This window comes from Kogia breviceps, chromosome 5, assembly GCF_026419965.1.
Source record: "Kogia breviceps isolate mKogBre1 chromosome 5, mKogBre1 haplotype 1, whole genome shotgun sequence".
Classification (NCBI taxonomy): Eukaryota; Metazoa; Chordata; class Mammalia; order Artiodactyla; family Physeteridae; genus Kogia; species Kogia breviceps.
Genome location: NC_081314.1, coordinates 17,865,830 through 17,883,289, shown reverse-complemented (window position 1 = coordinate 17,883,289; position 17,460 = coordinate 17,865,830). Strand labels below are relative to the sequence as shown.

The following is a 17,460-nucleotide window of genomic DNA, read 5'->3' as shown; positions in this document are numbered from 1 at the left end:
CTTTTTTGCAATTTAATTATTACCAAATTATGTTATCTGGTCCATATATGCTTCTCTGTCCTGAGGACGATAATACTAACTGCTCCATTAATGTATAGATAAATGGTTATCTAAATTCTCTACGCCTTTGGTTTCTTCTGTGTAAAACCTGGATAATACTGTTGAACTCAGAATTGATTTATAAAACATCTATATAGCATTTATTATGTGCCAGGGACTGACCTAAGTGCTTTACAAATATTAGTCAAATAAATGATTAAGTGATGTAATGCACATTAAACACATTCTTGGTATAGCAAGGATTTGATGAACGCTGGCTAAGATGACCATTACATTTAAGAAAAGCTGTGAGCAGAAAAAAAAATACAGATAGAGGAATAGATGTGGGGTGCCCTGATAAAAAGGCTGCTCTAGAAGACATTTCCAAAAGGAAATGACTGGCATCATTCTTTAGAGAACAGTTCAGGATCCTATACTGTAAAGATAGGGTTTTGTATTTTCATTTTCTGGACCAAAAAGATTTTAAGCCCCAAAGCTGAAACATGAAAGGTAATCTTAAACTTTACCATCAAGTCTGTAAATATTTTCAAATCTTTTATTCTCTTCTAAATATACATTCAGCCTAATCTACTGACTGATGCAAGAAAAGAGGCATTACTATATGATGACAACATTCTGACAACAGCAGCTAACATTTATCAAATGCTGCCTATGTGCCAAGCACTGTGCTAAGTAATCACTGTGTGTGTGCTAAGCTTTTTGGGGGAGGTATCTAATTTAATATTCACAATAGCTAACAGGATAGATACTCAGATCATCCTTCATCTGATCAGTGACTGAGGCTTAGAGAGGTTCAGTAACATGCTCAAAGGTTACACAGCTGAAAAATGAGAAAACCAGGTCTGAATTCTAGAACTCTGAATTTAGAGTTTGTGCTCTTCATCAATAGTTAATACTGCCTCCCCAATGATAAAAGAAACATTAGACTTAAATTCTAATTAATTTTGCTACAGATTTCAGCAAAGTCTTTGATGAGTCACTATTTTTTAGGCAGCAGAGGTAAAACAGAAGTTTGTGAAAAGGGGCAACAGAACATGATTCAGATCACTGTCCTTTCTTGCTTTGGAGAGATTTTATTAGGAGAAGCATGGAGATGGAGCAAGATTATTTGAGGAGATAAGCATTTTTACTTTGAGTTTTCTTAGTTTAAGACTAATGCTTTGTTTTAATAAAGTAATCTTTAGTCTTTTTGGATATAGGAATATCTATTATTGATCGCATTTTCATGACAGTTCAACTCCCTGTTCCCCATAGCCTATGAGGGTTAAAAAACCAGATCTGGGGCGCTTCCCTGGTGGCGCAGTGGTTGAGAGTCCGCCTCAACCCTCCCCGATGCAGGGGACGCGGGTTCGTGCCCCGGTTCGGGAAGATCCCACATGCCGCGGAGCGGCTGGTCCCATGAGCCATGGCCGCGGAGCCTGTGCTCCGCAGCAGGAGAGACCACAACAGTAAGAGGCCCGCGTACCGCAAAAAAACCCCCAAAACCAGATCTGGGGCTTCCCTGGTGGCGCAGTGGTTGAGAGTCTGCCTGCCGATGCAGGGGACACGGGTTCGTGCCCCGGTCTGGGAAGATCCCACATGCCGCGGAGCGGCTAGGCCCATGAGCCATGGCTGCTAAGCCTGCCCGTCCGGAGCCTGTGCTCCGCAATGGGAGAGGCCACAACAGTGAGAGGCCCGCATACTGCAAAAACAAACAAAAAAACAAAAACACCCCCCAGATCTGGCCATCACTAATTTAATATACAAAAACAAATTATCTAACCAAGTGGTGGAAATGGAAAGTTGTTCTGGTATATTCATTGTGCTGCAGGAGTTCCATCCTCAACTTACCAAAATCTCTCCTATATTAGGATGCATTTTGATAGAGTAACATGATGACTGTCTTATTTAAAATTTTAACGTATTAGAGATCTATAGTAAGGGGATCAGTTTTATAAACCTTCCTGTCTCCTCTTTTTCTCTGTGCCTATCTTCCTCTGTGTTCAATGCTTTTTCAAGCTCTTTTTCTTTGACCTGTTTCTTGTCCCACTTTGTCTGTTACAACCTTTGTGGCTGAGCCTCTCAGTGTATATGAAACATACAAGGAAATAATGTGCTTAACAGTATTATCTTGCTTCAATGGATTATTTACCACTTTATTTACTTTGATACTATCAGGCACAGTATTTGCCTCATAGTATAAAGGCACACTTACCTTCTACTCGTTTTTTGTGAAGTGGAGGTCGTCCTTTCTTATTCCTTACTGAGGAGGTTTTGCTGCTGCTACTTCCACTGTTCACGGACATTCTATCATCTTCACCTCCAGTGACTAACGAATTTCTATAGGAGATGAGTGGAAGCCATACATCCTCCCTCCTTTCCATCATCTGTTCCGTTAGGAATTTTTCTAGGTATGAGTGACTAGAAACACAAAAGAAGCAGTCATTTTTATGGAAGCAGTTTATGCATCACTTATTTAATTTTTTTTCATAACCTGAGGCTCTCTCTCTCTGAAGGTTCTGAAGAATCCTTAAAGACACACATTAAGCTATTAACAGTGGTTACCTTTAGAAAGAGGGATTGAGAATTTAAGGTTTTGCTTCACAAATTCCTGGAATACTTTTAAACAAGCAAATGTATTACAAAGGGTGTATGTGTATTTCTTCCTTTACTCCTTTCTTTGTTTTTAAATACCAATGTTAAAAAAAAAATCAGAAGTCTGGCTCAAAAAGGTTATTGAATTTTCTTTTAAAGTGTTCAAACCAGGGCAGGATTTCTAGAATGGTGGTGTGAGGAGCTTGGTATACCCTCTCCTCAGCAAAACAACCTTTTTGGTGTTGGTTGTTGGTAGTGGGGAGGCTATGCACGTGTAGAGGCAGGGGGTCTATGGGATGGCAACTCTCTGGACCTTCTCATGTTTGCTATGAACCTAAAACTGCTCTAAAAAATTAAAGTTAAGGGCTTCCCTGGTGGCGCAGTGGTTGAGAATCCGCCTGCCGATGCAGGGGATACGGGTTCGTGCCCCGGTCCGGGAAGATCCCACATGCCGCGGAGCGGCTGGGCCCGTGAGCCATGGCCGCTGAGCCTGCGCGTCCGGAGCCTGTGCCCCGCAACGGGAGAGGCCACAACAGTGAGAGGCCCGCGTACCACAAAAAAAAAAAAAAAAAAAAAAAATTAAAGTTAAAATAAATAACATAAATAAATTAAATCACATGTTTTCCTGTTAGTCTGGAAGACTGTAAATGGCCCAAGACTGCCCTTCTCAGGAGCAATCAGAAAGGGACCTTCTAAGCTGCCAGTCCCCTGGCTAACCACGGGGCAAAGTAAACACCCTGAACTGTGATAGCAGCTTTCAAAAGCCACACCCACATCCAACAGTAAAAATCTAACTTGCTAAGGAGGTTTAAGCACAACCTTTGATTAATAAAGGGCTGACACAGGCTAAATAATAAAAAACAAGGGAAAAAAAGATCTGAGTAGGGACAGCAGAGGCTGCATACTGCAAGAGAACAGACCTCACAGAGTTTGTTACTCCAAATAAATGACCAAGCAACCAACAACATCTATCTCTAGGAGGATAAAGAATGAATATCAAGAGTAGCTAAATTATTATTTTACAATGTATCACATATACAATGTATTATCTAAAATGGTCAGTTTGCAACAAAAAATTAAGAGACAAAGAAACAGGGAAATGTAATCCATATGTAGGAAAAAAACCCCAAGCAATAGAAACTTGGCCTACCAACAACTGCAAAGCAATTATTATACATATGTTCAAAGAACTAAAGAAAACCATGTCTAAAGAATTAAAAGTATAATATCTCTCATTAAATAGAGAACATGAATAAGAAGACAGAAATATAAAAAAAAGAATCAAATGGAAATTCTGCAGTACAACAATGGAAATTTAAAAGTCACTAAAGGTGCTCAACAGATCTGAGCTGGCAGAAGAGAAATCAGTAATCTTGAACACGTATCCATAGAGATTATGTAATCTGAAGAGCAGAGAGAAAAAAAAAATGAAGAAAAATGAACAGTGCCTGAGAGAAATGTGGGATTCATTAAGTACACTGACATGTATAATGGGAGTACCAGGAGAAGAAAGGTGTAGAAATAAATTTGAAGAAATATGGCTAATCACTTCCAAATTTGATGAAAAACATGAATCTACACATTTTCAAAGCTCAACAAAGTTCAAGCAGGATAGATGCAAAGACATCTACAACTAGATGTATCACAGTGAAAAGGTTGAATGCCAAAGATTTAAAAAAACCTTGAAAAGTATCAATAGTAAGACAAAAGTAACTCATTACACACAAGGGAACTCCCAATAAGTTTAAAAGCTGACTTCTCATCAGACACAGTAAAGGCCAGAGGCAGCAGGATGACATAGTCAATGTGCTGAAAGTAAAACGCTATCAACCCCAAATCTTTTATCTAGAAAACTATATTTCAAAGCTAAAGATGAAATAAAAACACTCTCAGATGAACAAAAGCTTAGAGAATTTGTTGCTGGCTTACTTGCTTTTTACAAGAAATACCAAAGGAAGTTCTGCAGGCTAAAAACAAATCAGAGAGTAATCTGAATTTACAAGAAAAAACAGAGTGCTGAAGGGTAATTACCAGGTAGTCATAAAGGACAATATAATTGCGTATATACTTATCTTTTGTCCTTTTCACTGATTTTAAAAAGCAATTGTATAAAACTATGCATTGCTCTGTCACTGGGACAATAACATAGAAATGTGTATTTGACAATGTACACAAAAAAAGTGTTGTGACAGCAAAGAGGTATTAGAGTAAGGAAATGATAGCAGATGGTATTTCATACCCACAACTATGAAAATAACTAAAAAATATAATTAAAGGTCTCTGAAGGAATTAAAATGTTACACTAGAAAATAGCCATTTAATATAAAAGAAGGCAATAAATGAGGGAAAAAATAAAGGCACAGACATATAAAAAATAGAAATTATTATGGCAGAGATTGTTTCAAAAGAAAAAACATGATCTAACTACAGGCATGCCTCATTTTATTGTGCTTTGCTTTACTGTGCTTTGCAGATACTACATTTTATACAAATTGAAGGTCTGCAGTAACTCTGCATTGTCAGATAATGGTTAGCATTTTTAAGCAATAAAGTTTTTTTTTTTTTTTTTTTTTTTTGCAGTATGCGGGCCTCTCACTGTTGTGGTCTCTCCCGTTGTGGAGCAGAGGCTCCGGACATACAGGCTCAGCAGCCATGGCTCATGGGCCTAGCCGCTCTGCAGCATGTGGGTCTTCCCGGACTGAGGCACGAACCCGTGTCCCCTGCATCGGCAGGTGGACTCTCAACCACTGTGCCACCAGGGAAACCTATAAAGTATTTTTAAATTAAGGTATGGATACTGTTTCTAAGACATCATGCCATTGCACACTTAACAGACTACAGTGGAGTGTAAATGTAACTTTTTTATGCACTGAGACACCAAAAAATTCAGGTGACTTGCTTTATCTATTACAATATTTGCTTTCTTGTGGTGGTCTGGAAGTGAACCTGCAATATCTCTGAGGTATGCCTGTATATGCTGTCTACAAGAAACACACTTTCGATTCAAAGGCAAAAAGGCAGAAAGTGAGAGGATGGGAAGAAAGCTATACCATGCAAATAGTAACTAAAGTAGAGCTGGAGTGGTTACACTAGTATCAGACAAAATAGACTTTAAGAGAAAAATTACTAGGGACAGAGGAGGACATTTTATAGTGATAAGTAAGAGTCAATCCACCAGGAAGACATAACAATTATAAACATATATACACCTAACAACAGAGCCCCAAAATACACATGAAGCAAAAACTGAGAACTGAAAGGAGAAATAACAATTCAATAAAAATAGTTGGAGACTTTAATACCCCACTTACAGTAATGGATAGAACAACTGAACAAAAGAAAATAGAAGACTTGAACAGCATACTAAAGAAAACTATAAGAGAAATGGACCTTCAATCTTCTTGAAACAAAATAAAACTAAAATATAATCAATATAAAAGGAAAGAAGATAGTGTTCCACAATAGTTAAGGCAGTGTTCATAGATCTTTGAATTAGAGAATAAGAAATCATTTCCACTTGCAAATTCTAGGGTACTGAAAGGTAAGCAATCAAAGAAAAACTATATAAAAGTTTGAAAGAAAATTATAGTCCCTTAAAATAGGGGTCCCCAACCCCTGGGTCTGTTAGGAACCAGGCCGCACAGCAGGAGGTGCATGGCAGGTGAGCAAGTGAAGCTTCATCTGCTGCTCCCCATAGCTCACATTACCACCTGAACCGTTTCCCACCCCCACCCCCCATCCACAGAAAAACTGTCTTCCACGTAACCGGTCCCTGGTGCCAAAAAGGTTGGGGACCGCTGCCCTAAAACAACCTATCAGAGCCTAAGTTACCAAGAGTAATTACATCTAGATGATTTTTTTCAAAAATTAAACATTTAAAATTATAATGCTATCATGATAAAAGCCACTTGTCCTGCAATGTGCAACTTACACAGTCTTTTTGTCTTGTCGAAGAAGCTTAGATGAAAATTCACTTAGTACTTCTAGGAAAGCCAGATTAGGAGGCGGATATTCTTGTCCTTTCTGATTTTGGTATTTAAAGGCAAATTCTATGCCATCCCTGAAATAAAAGAAAATATTGTCTTATTTTTCCAAATAGCTAGTATAGTTCTTCAATGGGCTAGAATTTCAAAAATAGTTGGGAAGGCAGCAAAATCATCACTGAAGGTAGTAAAATCTGACAAATTCAAATTGTAAAATAATGTTAATTTGTATGACATAGTTGTATAATAATATTTAATTTTATTATTTACAGTGGAAAACAATTTATATTGTGAACATATATTTCACAACTTATATTGGGAAAAATAATAATAGCTAAACACCCACAAAGCTAAATTCCTGTGTAGCTTTTAGAGATGACAGAATACCCTGGAAAGATACTGAGATTGTTAGAAAATTTGGTTCTTAGAGTTGGTCATGGTACCAAGCAGGTGTCTGAGTTTTTGTAAGATACTTAAAATTTTTTGTCATTCAGTTTTCCATTATGAAATGAGGTTTCCATTATGAAATGAAGTTGCACAGTGCTTTTAAACCTATGTCTCCCACAACATTTTCTCACCAATAGACCAGATAAGAACATCTTGTTAAACTTTCCTTTCTATACTTTATAAAATGAAAAAATTTGTGAAGTAAGTAACTAATTTTCAAATTAAAAATACCCTCCTGGTTGAGAATCACTAGATGAGACAAGCTCTAAAGTTCTCATAACTTGAAAATTCTAACATTTGTCACTTTAAAAATTGGTCATATAATAGTTGTTTCTGGTAAATTCCAGTAAATCAGACTGTATATAACAGAGTGTTTATTTAGCTCACTCACTTGTGAAGCGTGGCAACTGCTTCTCGTGTCTTGATCTGATCCAATCCGAACGTAAGGGCAAAGCGACGTGCCAATTCTTTAATGCCACTTACATGGGCAGATGTCCTATCTAGGTTGGGACCTTGCTCTTGAACAAGTTCATTAAACAACTGGTAGAAAGAAAAAAAAAGAGGAAAAACCTATAGTTAGGAAATATTTATTTATTGTTAGAATAAGAAATATAATTTAAAAATATTTAAAAGCCATATGGTAAAATACATATTCCCCTCCTTGTACTAACGGTAGCCACACTGTTCCCATTCTCCAAGTCATCTACTATTTCTTGAGCTCATTTTCATGCTGGTTGTGTGATTAAATACAAACCGGAATTTCTTTTTTACCAAAAAGGAACACATTTTGGGTTGGGAAAAGGAAATGTGTTTACAAAAATATACTATGTATTCATAAACATCTATGTATTCTTTTTGTTGTTTTCACAGGAATGGTAATATATGAAATACTGGGTTCAGAACTTTGTTTTTTCACTTATTGCATTTTAGACAAGAACATTATGTAAAAGAAGACCATTAAGATATATGGGGTGATTTTTCCCACCCAATAACAAAATATACAAAAAAATTCTTAAACTGAATGAAGAGGTTTTATAATTACATAGACATTACATATATTGTATCAAAATAACAGAAACAAAACTCTGGAGTACTAAAGAATATAAAAGCAATCATCATCCTGTCATCAAAGTCAGACACTTAGATTATCTGCCTTCCCTTCTATTATGAGAGACAGATTGCCCAAGCTTTCATCTAAAGTCACTCCCTGCTTGTGTACTGAATCTCCCTGTCCTTTACCTACTTAGTGGTTTGGTCCTGAGCTACTGCTTTCTCCTGAATCCATTAACTATTTCCTCTCTGTTAGATGCATGCATCTTAAAAATCAAACAAACAACCCTAACTTCTTAATTCCATCTCCTCTGCCAGCTACCAACACGTTTTTCTCATTCTCTTTACACAAAGATCCTGAGTATTGTTTACATTTGTTTTCTTCACTTCCTCATCTCCCAATCTCTCAATACACTTTAATCATACCATTTCACTGAAATAGCTCTTATCTTCTATTAATTATGTTGTCTACTATTTTAGGTTTCTTTAGCAATAGACCAGCTTAAACTAGTTACTCTGCCATGACTAGAAACAGCAGTTCTTCCAGAGATTTTCAAATTTATGCATAGATAATTGTTTATAAATTCTTTTTAAACTTTACATTTAAAATAAATTACAAAGAATATATTTCACTGTACGAATATCAAAGTAAAAGTTCTCTTTTCTCTTTCCCATTATATATCATTCTTCTCTCCAAAGATAATCAATGTTAAGGTTTGAAAGTTTTCTAGACTAATTTAGACACATTAATATATTACATATATAAAGTTTTAACTTTTACATAAATGGTACTGTACTATATATTTTATCCTGAAACTTGCTATTTTTCACTTAATATTTTGTCTTAAAAATCGTTTGGCTACTTCAGAGTATCAGTTTATTTAACCATTCCTCTGTTGATGGACATTTAGACTATTTCCAATTTTGCAATATTACACAGACTGTTGCAGTACAACATCTTTCACATATACGTTTTGTGCACACCTGCATGTATCTACGTAGATACCTAAGTAGCAAAAATATTGGTTTAAAAGGAATGTATACGTTAAATTTTGAAATATACTGCAAAATTATATTCCAAGAAGGTAAGAGCAATTGCTTTCACAAGGGACCTTTTCTTGCCACATCTTTAACAATCATTGGTATTATCTATCATTTTAATTCATGCCAGTCTATTTGGCAGTGATAAATGTCTCCTTGTTTCAATCTGTATTATATTATTAAGTTATGCCTCTTTTCATGTGTTTACTGCTTTTTAAAGTTTCCTCTTCTGAAAAGTAGCTTTTCATTTGCTCACTTTTCTATGGGATTTATTTACCTTTCTTACTGATTTGTAGGATTTGTTATGTATGATTAAAAATATTTTCCCACAATCTGTCACATTTTTAAAATTTTGTTCAGAGTGCTGGTTGATGTATAAATCTGTGTAAGTATATATATACATATATATATATATATAAGTTTTTACATTGTGGCTTCTTTCCTTGAGGACTTCCCTACTCCAGGACATAAAAATATCCTTTTATTTTCTTATAAACTTTTAATTTTTAACATTTGTATGTAATCCACCTAGTAGTTATTTTGGGTACATGTTATGTAGGGCTATTACCTATTGAATAGGCCCGATCCTTCCCCCACTGACCTTTATCATAGGCTAAATATATACATACATACCTACAGCCATCCCCAACTCTCCCATCTCTACGTTAATACTAGGCATTTTCTAGAAATCTTATTTAGGCAATACACGTGACATATTTTCTTCTTTGGATACTATTGTTGCCCCTTCCCTTATTAAATACTTTAAAAATATATTTTTAAATTTTTTCTTTAAAAATGATTACTTTTAAAATATCCAGTTTGGCATTTCATCTGGTCTAAGAATAGATCACCTTAGGATTTCATCTATTTGAAATGTGAACTATAGGACTGTCTTCCTAAAGAAAATACACATTAACACATCTTTGTACCAGAAAGTATCCATAGTAATGTATTAATGTAATGACCTAATTTAAATGAGGTAAGATACCTAGCACATAATAATAAGCACATGGAAGTGCTCAATAATATTAATTCTACTCTTCATCTCTTTCCCTTCAAATTTCTTACCTGCTGTAAACTGAGAATGAGGGTCTTGGCACACTGAATTTTATCAATCTGCCTGGTTTTACTCAGTGTTTCCTTAATAATATCACCATAGTCATTGTAATACTGTAAGAAAAAGAAAAAAAACATATTTTTAAAACTGTTGATATTTAATGAGATAAAGAATAGGCTGATGAAAGAAATGGAAAGGTGAGTACAGAGGTGTTTAATTTTTCATCTTAAAAACCTAATGAGAGTTAAAAGATATTGTCTAAAGTTAAAGGAATACACATTTGATATTTAAAATTATGAAATAACTAATAATAATAAAACTAAAAAATTGGTAATTCCAAGAGGAGAAGTGACATCGGTGAGCAAAATTCCTCACTCTTTACAACATGGATTCAATAGATTTAAAAGGTGACAAATCAAGAAATAGAACTCTGACACACCATTGTAAAACAGTTATACTCCAATAAAGATGTTAAAAAAAATTTAAAAAAATAAAATGAGCTAAAAAAAAAAAAAAAAAAAAGAAATAGGACTCTGAAAGAAACATCGTAAAGAGCTAAAATCAAAACAGTTAAAATCGCTTGCTTACTTCTGGGGAGTAGGCCTAAATAAGGGGAAGGGCAGATTACAGTAATAGATTTAAGTTTTCACTGAATACTTTTGTACATTCATTATCCCTCATAACATGTCTACATTTTACCATTATAAAAAATAAAAACACTGACTTCTTCAACAGTGATTAGGAAAAATTCAACTAATTTCTTTATAATTCAATTTTTGGACACAGGATTTAAAGAGTTTTCCTTGTGAGTAAATAATTAGGAAAAACTTTGAGACCATTAAATCTGGATGTTACTTCCAAGCTAGAGCATAAAACCTATAACCTATGTAAAAAATGAGTATATTAGCTTGACAACTGGATTTTTATAATCTTCAAGAAGATGGTTATACTTCCATGATGTGAGGTGCAAAAAAAAAGGAAAGCAAAAAAAGGGGAAATGTCTCGAAAGAATCTTCCTTTCAGTGCAATTAAAAATTATATTGGGGCTTCCCTGGTGGCGCAGTGGTTGGGAGTCTGCCTGCCGATGCAGGGGACACGGGTTCGTGGCCCGGTCCGGGAGGATCCCGCATGCCGCCGAGCGGCTGGGCCCGTGAGCCATGGCCACTGGGCCTGCGTGTCCGGAGCCTGCGTTCCGCAACGGGAGAGCCTGCAGCGGTGAGAGGTCCGCATACAGCAAAAAAAAAAAAAAAAAAAAAAAAATCTCAATGCAGATAAAAAGAGAAAGATATATGAGAACACTAAAGTGGTTCGACAGGTAGATCAACAATAAATTCAGATTTTTAATGATCACATAGAGAAATGAGGCAAAAAGCCAAATAGACAAGGATGTATAATAAAGAACAGCAAACAACTATTAGAATATTCACAAAAAGATTAAAGCCTAGAAAGAACAGAGGAGTGTAAAAACTGCTAAGGATTATAAAGCTTATTTCTTGAAACCAAGACAGCGTTGCTAAGGGATGACAAGGAAGACCATATTAAGCTCATATTCATCTAACCAAACACCGTTTCGACATTACTTTTGGAAGCCTTCTCTGGTTGCTCACTTAAGTCTCTATTTGTGCTTGCTTTGTAATTTATACATCTATCACTACAGTAATCATGATGAGGCTTTACGGTTTAGTGGAAAGAGCTAAGTTTTGAAGCTAGGCGAACCTAAAATCGAATGCCAGTTTTTGCTACTTAAATAGTTGTGTGGGGACTTCCTGGTGGTCCAGTGGTTAAAATTGGTCTTGCAATGCAAGGGACACCAGTTCGATCCCTGGTCAGGGAACTAAGATCCCACATGCCGCGGGACAACTAAGCCCAAGCACTGCAACTACTGAGCCCACGCACCACAACTAGAGAGCCCGTGTGCTGCAACTGCAGAGCCCATGCGCTCTGGAGCCCTTGCACCCCAACCACTGAGCCAGTGCACTCTGGAGCCCGCGTGCCACAACTAGAGAGAAGCCCGTGCACTGCATTGAAGAACCCACGTGCTGCAACGAAAGATCCTGCATGCTGCAACTAAGACCCGACGCAGTCTGTAAGTAAGTAAATAAATAATTTAAAAAGTTGTGTGGATCTTCAAAAGTTATTTAACCTCTCTGAGCCTTAATTTCCTCATCTGTAAATGATATTATTTCCTAACTCACAGAGTTACTGTAATCAACAAAGATAATGTAAAAGCTTTAGAACAGTGTCTCAAATATAAAATGGCATAGAACACAGGCAGCTATTCATTATTAGTATGTTATATTATGTTTACATTTGTTTCTCGGTTAATCTGTAACCTCCTTAGTGCAGAAATCATGTCTTATTTAAATCCCTGGCTACTAACACAGTGCTCATCACATTGCAGTTGTTTAGCAAAATATGATGACTTAGTTACTATGTCATAACTAGAATTGGACATAAAACATGTGAATCAATGGAATACACAATATTCTGAACATGGGCAAAGTAAAATACTGTCTCTGACATAAGAACAAAGCCAAAATACATAAACTGAGAAGTGTGTCTCTTAGGCTATATCAAAGATTTTTGAGCACTGCTTTTTTTGTGGTTCAGAAACAAAATGCAGCTTCTAGAAAGGAGAGCAGCCAGGAAGGTGACTACCTATCAAAATCCTGTCATATAAAGAATGGTATAAATCCGTTCGACATCTCTTTACCTCCCTCAGGAAAAAAATCCCAAGTTCTCACACAGCATATAAGGTCTACCCTGTCAGTTTCTTTAAATCTTACCTCTGGCTCCATTCTCATAAGCAATCTATGTTGCTATATCAAATTACTTCCATTTCCCCCAAACAATTCATTTCCTTTGCTTTGTACACGAAGTCCAATCTGCCTAAAAGTCCTCCCACTACCTTTTTGCTTGACTGGCTAATTTATGCTTATCATCTCAGACTTAGTTCAGAAGGCACTTCTAAGCAGTTTTCATTAACCCTCATATTTTTTAAGAGTGGGGTATCTGTTTTATTTATTTCCAGAAACCCCTATACGTACCTCCATTATACTGTATAAATGCAATTGTCTAATTACTTGACTATTTCCAGCTTTAGACCACTCTGGAGCAGGAATTTAAAAGTCTTTGTAACTTGAGTGCCTAGCAACACAGTAGTAGGGCATACTTATAAATATATCTGAAGAGATTTCATAGGGAACAGAGTTAGCTTTCTTCCGTAAGAGTCCATAGCCTCATGAAAATAAAAAGGCATTCTTTCATATAAATGTAAGCAACTCCTACTTTATGGAACTGATATAATAGTACAGAGTGATAAAAAGCTCATATATAAAAAAGAGAGGAATTTTAAATATGTCAGAAAATCATCAATAATATTTAGGTAAGAGCTGTCAATTTTAGCTTATTCATCATTCTTTAATTTTTATTTTTTATTTATTTATTTATTTTTCCGGTACACGGGCCTCTCACTGTGGTGGCCTCTCCTGTTGCGGAGCGCAGGCTCCGGACGCGCAGGCTCAGCGGCCATGGCTCATGGGCGTAGCCGCTCTGCAGCATGTGGGATCCTCCCGGACTGGGGCATGAACCCATGTCCCCCGCATCGGCAGGTGGACTCTCAACCACTGCACCAGGGAAGCCCTATCATTCTTAATTGTAAACTTCTCTGCCACTTAAGTGGAAGGAGAAAAATAAGAATATGAAACTACTATCTTAATAAATAAATATGCTTTTACCCATTAAAAAAAGACTGTAAAACTTATACCTTCATGTAGTGTTTAAAGATGTCTGCAGCTGCATGCATGTCAACAATATCGTAGATGATAAGTTTGCTGAAGGCAGCAAGTAGATTCCTTCTCTTATGTAAGGCCTCAATTTTATTAGCTTCATCTTCTTCATCACCCTCTAACCACAGAAAATAAATTACTTATGAACTTTGGACCTTTAGCCAAGGTAAAACAATGTAGACAATCTGCATAATAAAAAACCAGCTTATAACTTTACAAATAGGTACAATTCAGTTTTAGATGGGATAAAAACTGTTAGTTATACTGATTATTTTAGGGTGCTATATTTAGTTAAACATTTATTAAACACTTAGTAGGCACTAAGGTTTCTGTCTTCTAGGAGACTGTCATAGCAAAGACTGAGTAAGGTAAACGAACCATATAGATTTTTTTTCTGTTACTTTGTCATAATAATACTGTTGTTCTGTTTACCTTTAAAATGCTGTCTTCTCTTATCTGAATATTCCTTATGTGCTAATGTATTTCTACAGAGAAGAAATTTCTAGAAATTTAAGACACAGGGAAAAAGTTTTCTTTTAGAAAAATATATGGGGAGTAATGAAAATTATATGGAGGAGTTAGTTTTCAGTTCTTGTCCTAAACATGGTTACACTGTAAGCTGAGAAATTATATTTTGCAAACCATGTAAATGTACATATGCATTTTTTAAAACAAAACCTTACCAAATGCTTTCAAACAAGTAGTCTTTATTCCTCAATTTTTAGTTTCTCAGGCCCTATTGGCTTATCTATTTCTAATCCCAAGAAAAATTTCTCCATAAGGCCATAGACAATAAAAGTTAACACATTTGTTTCAGACTCTGTACTGACCCTTCTCATGTTTTGGCGTGACCTTAGTTAGGGACAGTGTTCTTCCTTCCCTTTTTTGCATGTATATATTCATAAAAAAACTTACTCTCAACTTCTCTCTTCCCTTTCTATTAACTGGTCCTGCTGTGAAGCATCAATGCTTTGAGAAGTTGGAAATCTTTTTGCTTAAGATAAGTAGAAGGTAAATTTTATCTCCTGAGAGTAATATGAGCTCAAAACAAAGATCCTTTGTTCACAGCTCAGTATTTTCTAAAATGTTCTATTAAATAAAGAACATTTTAATAGCACCAGGTAGATCTGTGGATCTGATATGCCACAGATCTTACAGATGATCTATTTCACAAATAACCTATATAATATTTATTTATAATTATTTATATTCAGTCTAATTTTACTAACTTTTCATTCTGCAGGCTCAGCACAATTTTGACTGGTGAGGTTTGACAACATTCTTTTAGCACTTAGTATCTTAGAGTCACATTTTGTTAATTTAAGTAATATATGATCACTACTCAGAAGCAGAAAGGAACTCAGGTGCTTTCCTTTAGAAAAATTGTGAACCTGGAAGCAGTTCAATTAGGAAAAAAAATCTATCCTAAATATACATTTTACATATGTGGGAAATGACAAATGTACACAATTATTCATTATAGCATAGATTATAATAGCAGAAGATTGGAAACTAGCCAAATGTCAATCAATATGAGATGAATAATATAAATTATGCTATATTTAAACAATAAAATACTATGTAGCTATTAGAATAAGGAAGCTCTGTATGTAGTGATGGGGAAAGATCTTTAAGGTAATATGTTAAAGTTAAAGCAGGGACACCTCACTGTGTATATTTTTATTCTTGTTGGTTTCTGAACTACATAAATGTATTAACTTTTTTTTTAAAGAGAGAAATTGTAGTATTTTTTAGGATTGAATTTGAAATTTTTTCTCATATCTTTTGAGGTTGGTAAAACAAGATCAATATTGACAAAATGATAGCTACAAATACCCATGCTCTGGTTCTCCTCATCTTGGTCAATGAAAACATGATCCATCACAAAACTGAGGAGTTCAGACTGAAGTCCAGTATCTGGATTAAACACCAAAGGCTGAAGGCCCTCCCTGCCACCTGTCATTAACTGGTGGCTGAAAATCATCAATAGATCACAGAGTAACATGAAAGCCTGGAATGCAAAGGAAATTCATCAATAAAATATTGTACAAATGTAGCTGTAACTACAAATCAATGTTAATGAAAATATACTAAATTAAATACAGCTCAATAACAGTACCATAATAGAAATTCTGAGTATTCAAATTGCAGCTACTTAATTTCCAAACTGAATAAAATTATTTTGTCTCATTACATACTAGTCATACTTGAGACTCTCCACCCCTCTAAATATAACCTATTTCTTTTACTTGGCTGTATTAACTCAAAACAGTTGATTAAGAGATTTTTGACTTGAACTTATAAAAAATGAGTTAAACTCAACTCTGCAAATACAAAATTGATATAATAAATTAATGACAGATGTTAAAAATCAATCTTATACTGCATAATCAAATAATAAGCATAAATCTTAAGACAAACTGTATAATTCAACAAATTACAATGTAGTACTCTAAATCTGTAAGCTCCTATTTTGGATTCTTCTTTAAAAAAATCTGTTGTAAAACAAAATTTTTAACAGTAGGTTAAAATTGAATTCAAGATCATTCACATAAAAACCAGTGACGGAAAGCTTCCCAACAAATGTAATCACATAAAGAAACTTTCAATATATTTCCCCATAGAGAAAGTATTATAGTTATGTTGCCAAATTTATCCTATTTAATGGATGGTACAAAATAAACTTGTATCATCAGTTTATTGAAAATGAAAGATTTTGTTATGGAATAACTGAAACTGAGGGCTCTGATACCTCAAAACAATCCACTCACCCCCTTCTAAAAATTGACTTCTATGGGAAAACATAATTTTGGAAGGTATCTGGAGATGGCTGTATATTTGGCTGTTTACCTCCAGCAAGACTCATGGCAGTTCATGCTCTAAGTACACAACCATGAAATACATTATTTGAGTCATCTGAAAAGAGGAGAACATGAAAGGAATCCAGGAAAATATATATTTTTAACTGAGGCCATACTTTTGCATGTCACCAAACAGTGAGGATGCAGAAACACTGAATTTCTGGCTTAAATGTCCTGAGCTAGGTACTTTTTAGACAGCAATGGTTGAGTTCAAAAGGTTTAGAGAATAAGGTTTAGGAAAGACCATTTCTGTTCCCATTTACGTTAGATGCTGATAACTCAATAAAGAAGAGACCTGGATAACCTATTTGTAAGAAGAGATAGCAAAGGGTAAGTACTGCTGTACTCTTTTAGATATAGACTCGTTTTCTAGCCCAACATCATAATAAAAAACAATATGGAAAAGGTATATCTGTTTTATATAAAAGTATTTCCTAGTAGAACAGTATAATTAAATAGATTACAAAATCACTTTGTGGAAATGGTATTGCCTTGGGCTCCACTTTGACCCTCTTTGGTCTACCACCCTTCCCAAGGGGTGAGGAGTCTGTTGGACCAATGGGATATGCCCACCTGCACCCCTACTTTACATCACTGCC

At 35.4% G+C, this 17,460-nt stretch overlaps 2 protein-coding genes across 9 annotated transcripts in view; one reads left to right on the top strand and one right to left on the bottom strand.

Moving 5' to 3' along the window:
• The window catches only part of STAG1 (STAG1 cohesin complex component), a 455,106-nt gene that overhangs the window by 8,396 nt on the left and 429,250 nt on the right, over positions 1–17,460 (bottom strand). For all 5 annotated transcript variants that reach the window (XM_059065085.2, XM_067033725.1, XM_067033728.1 and 2 more), the window contains 6 exons: positions 15,837–16,011; positions 13,979–14,118; positions 10,224–10,325; positions 7,456–7,604; positions 6,566–6,694; positions 2,255–2,460 (listed from right to left, as the gene is read on the bottom strand). In XM_059065085.2, the coding sequence (XP_058921068.1) occupies positions 2,255–2,460; positions 6,566–6,694; positions 7,456–7,604; positions 10,224–10,325; positions 13,979–14,118; positions 15,837–16,011 (901 nt within the window). The remainder of the gene's footprint in view (positions 1–2,254; positions 2,461–6,565; positions 6,695–7,455; positions 7,605–10,223; positions 10,326–13,978; positions 14,119–15,836; positions 16,012–17,460) is intronic.
• The window catches only part of PCCB (propionyl-CoA carboxylase subunit beta), a 142,329-nt gene that overhangs the window by 114,524 nt on the left and 10,345 nt on the right, over positions 1–17,460 (top strand). The gene's annotated exons all lie outside the window — the stretch shown is intronic.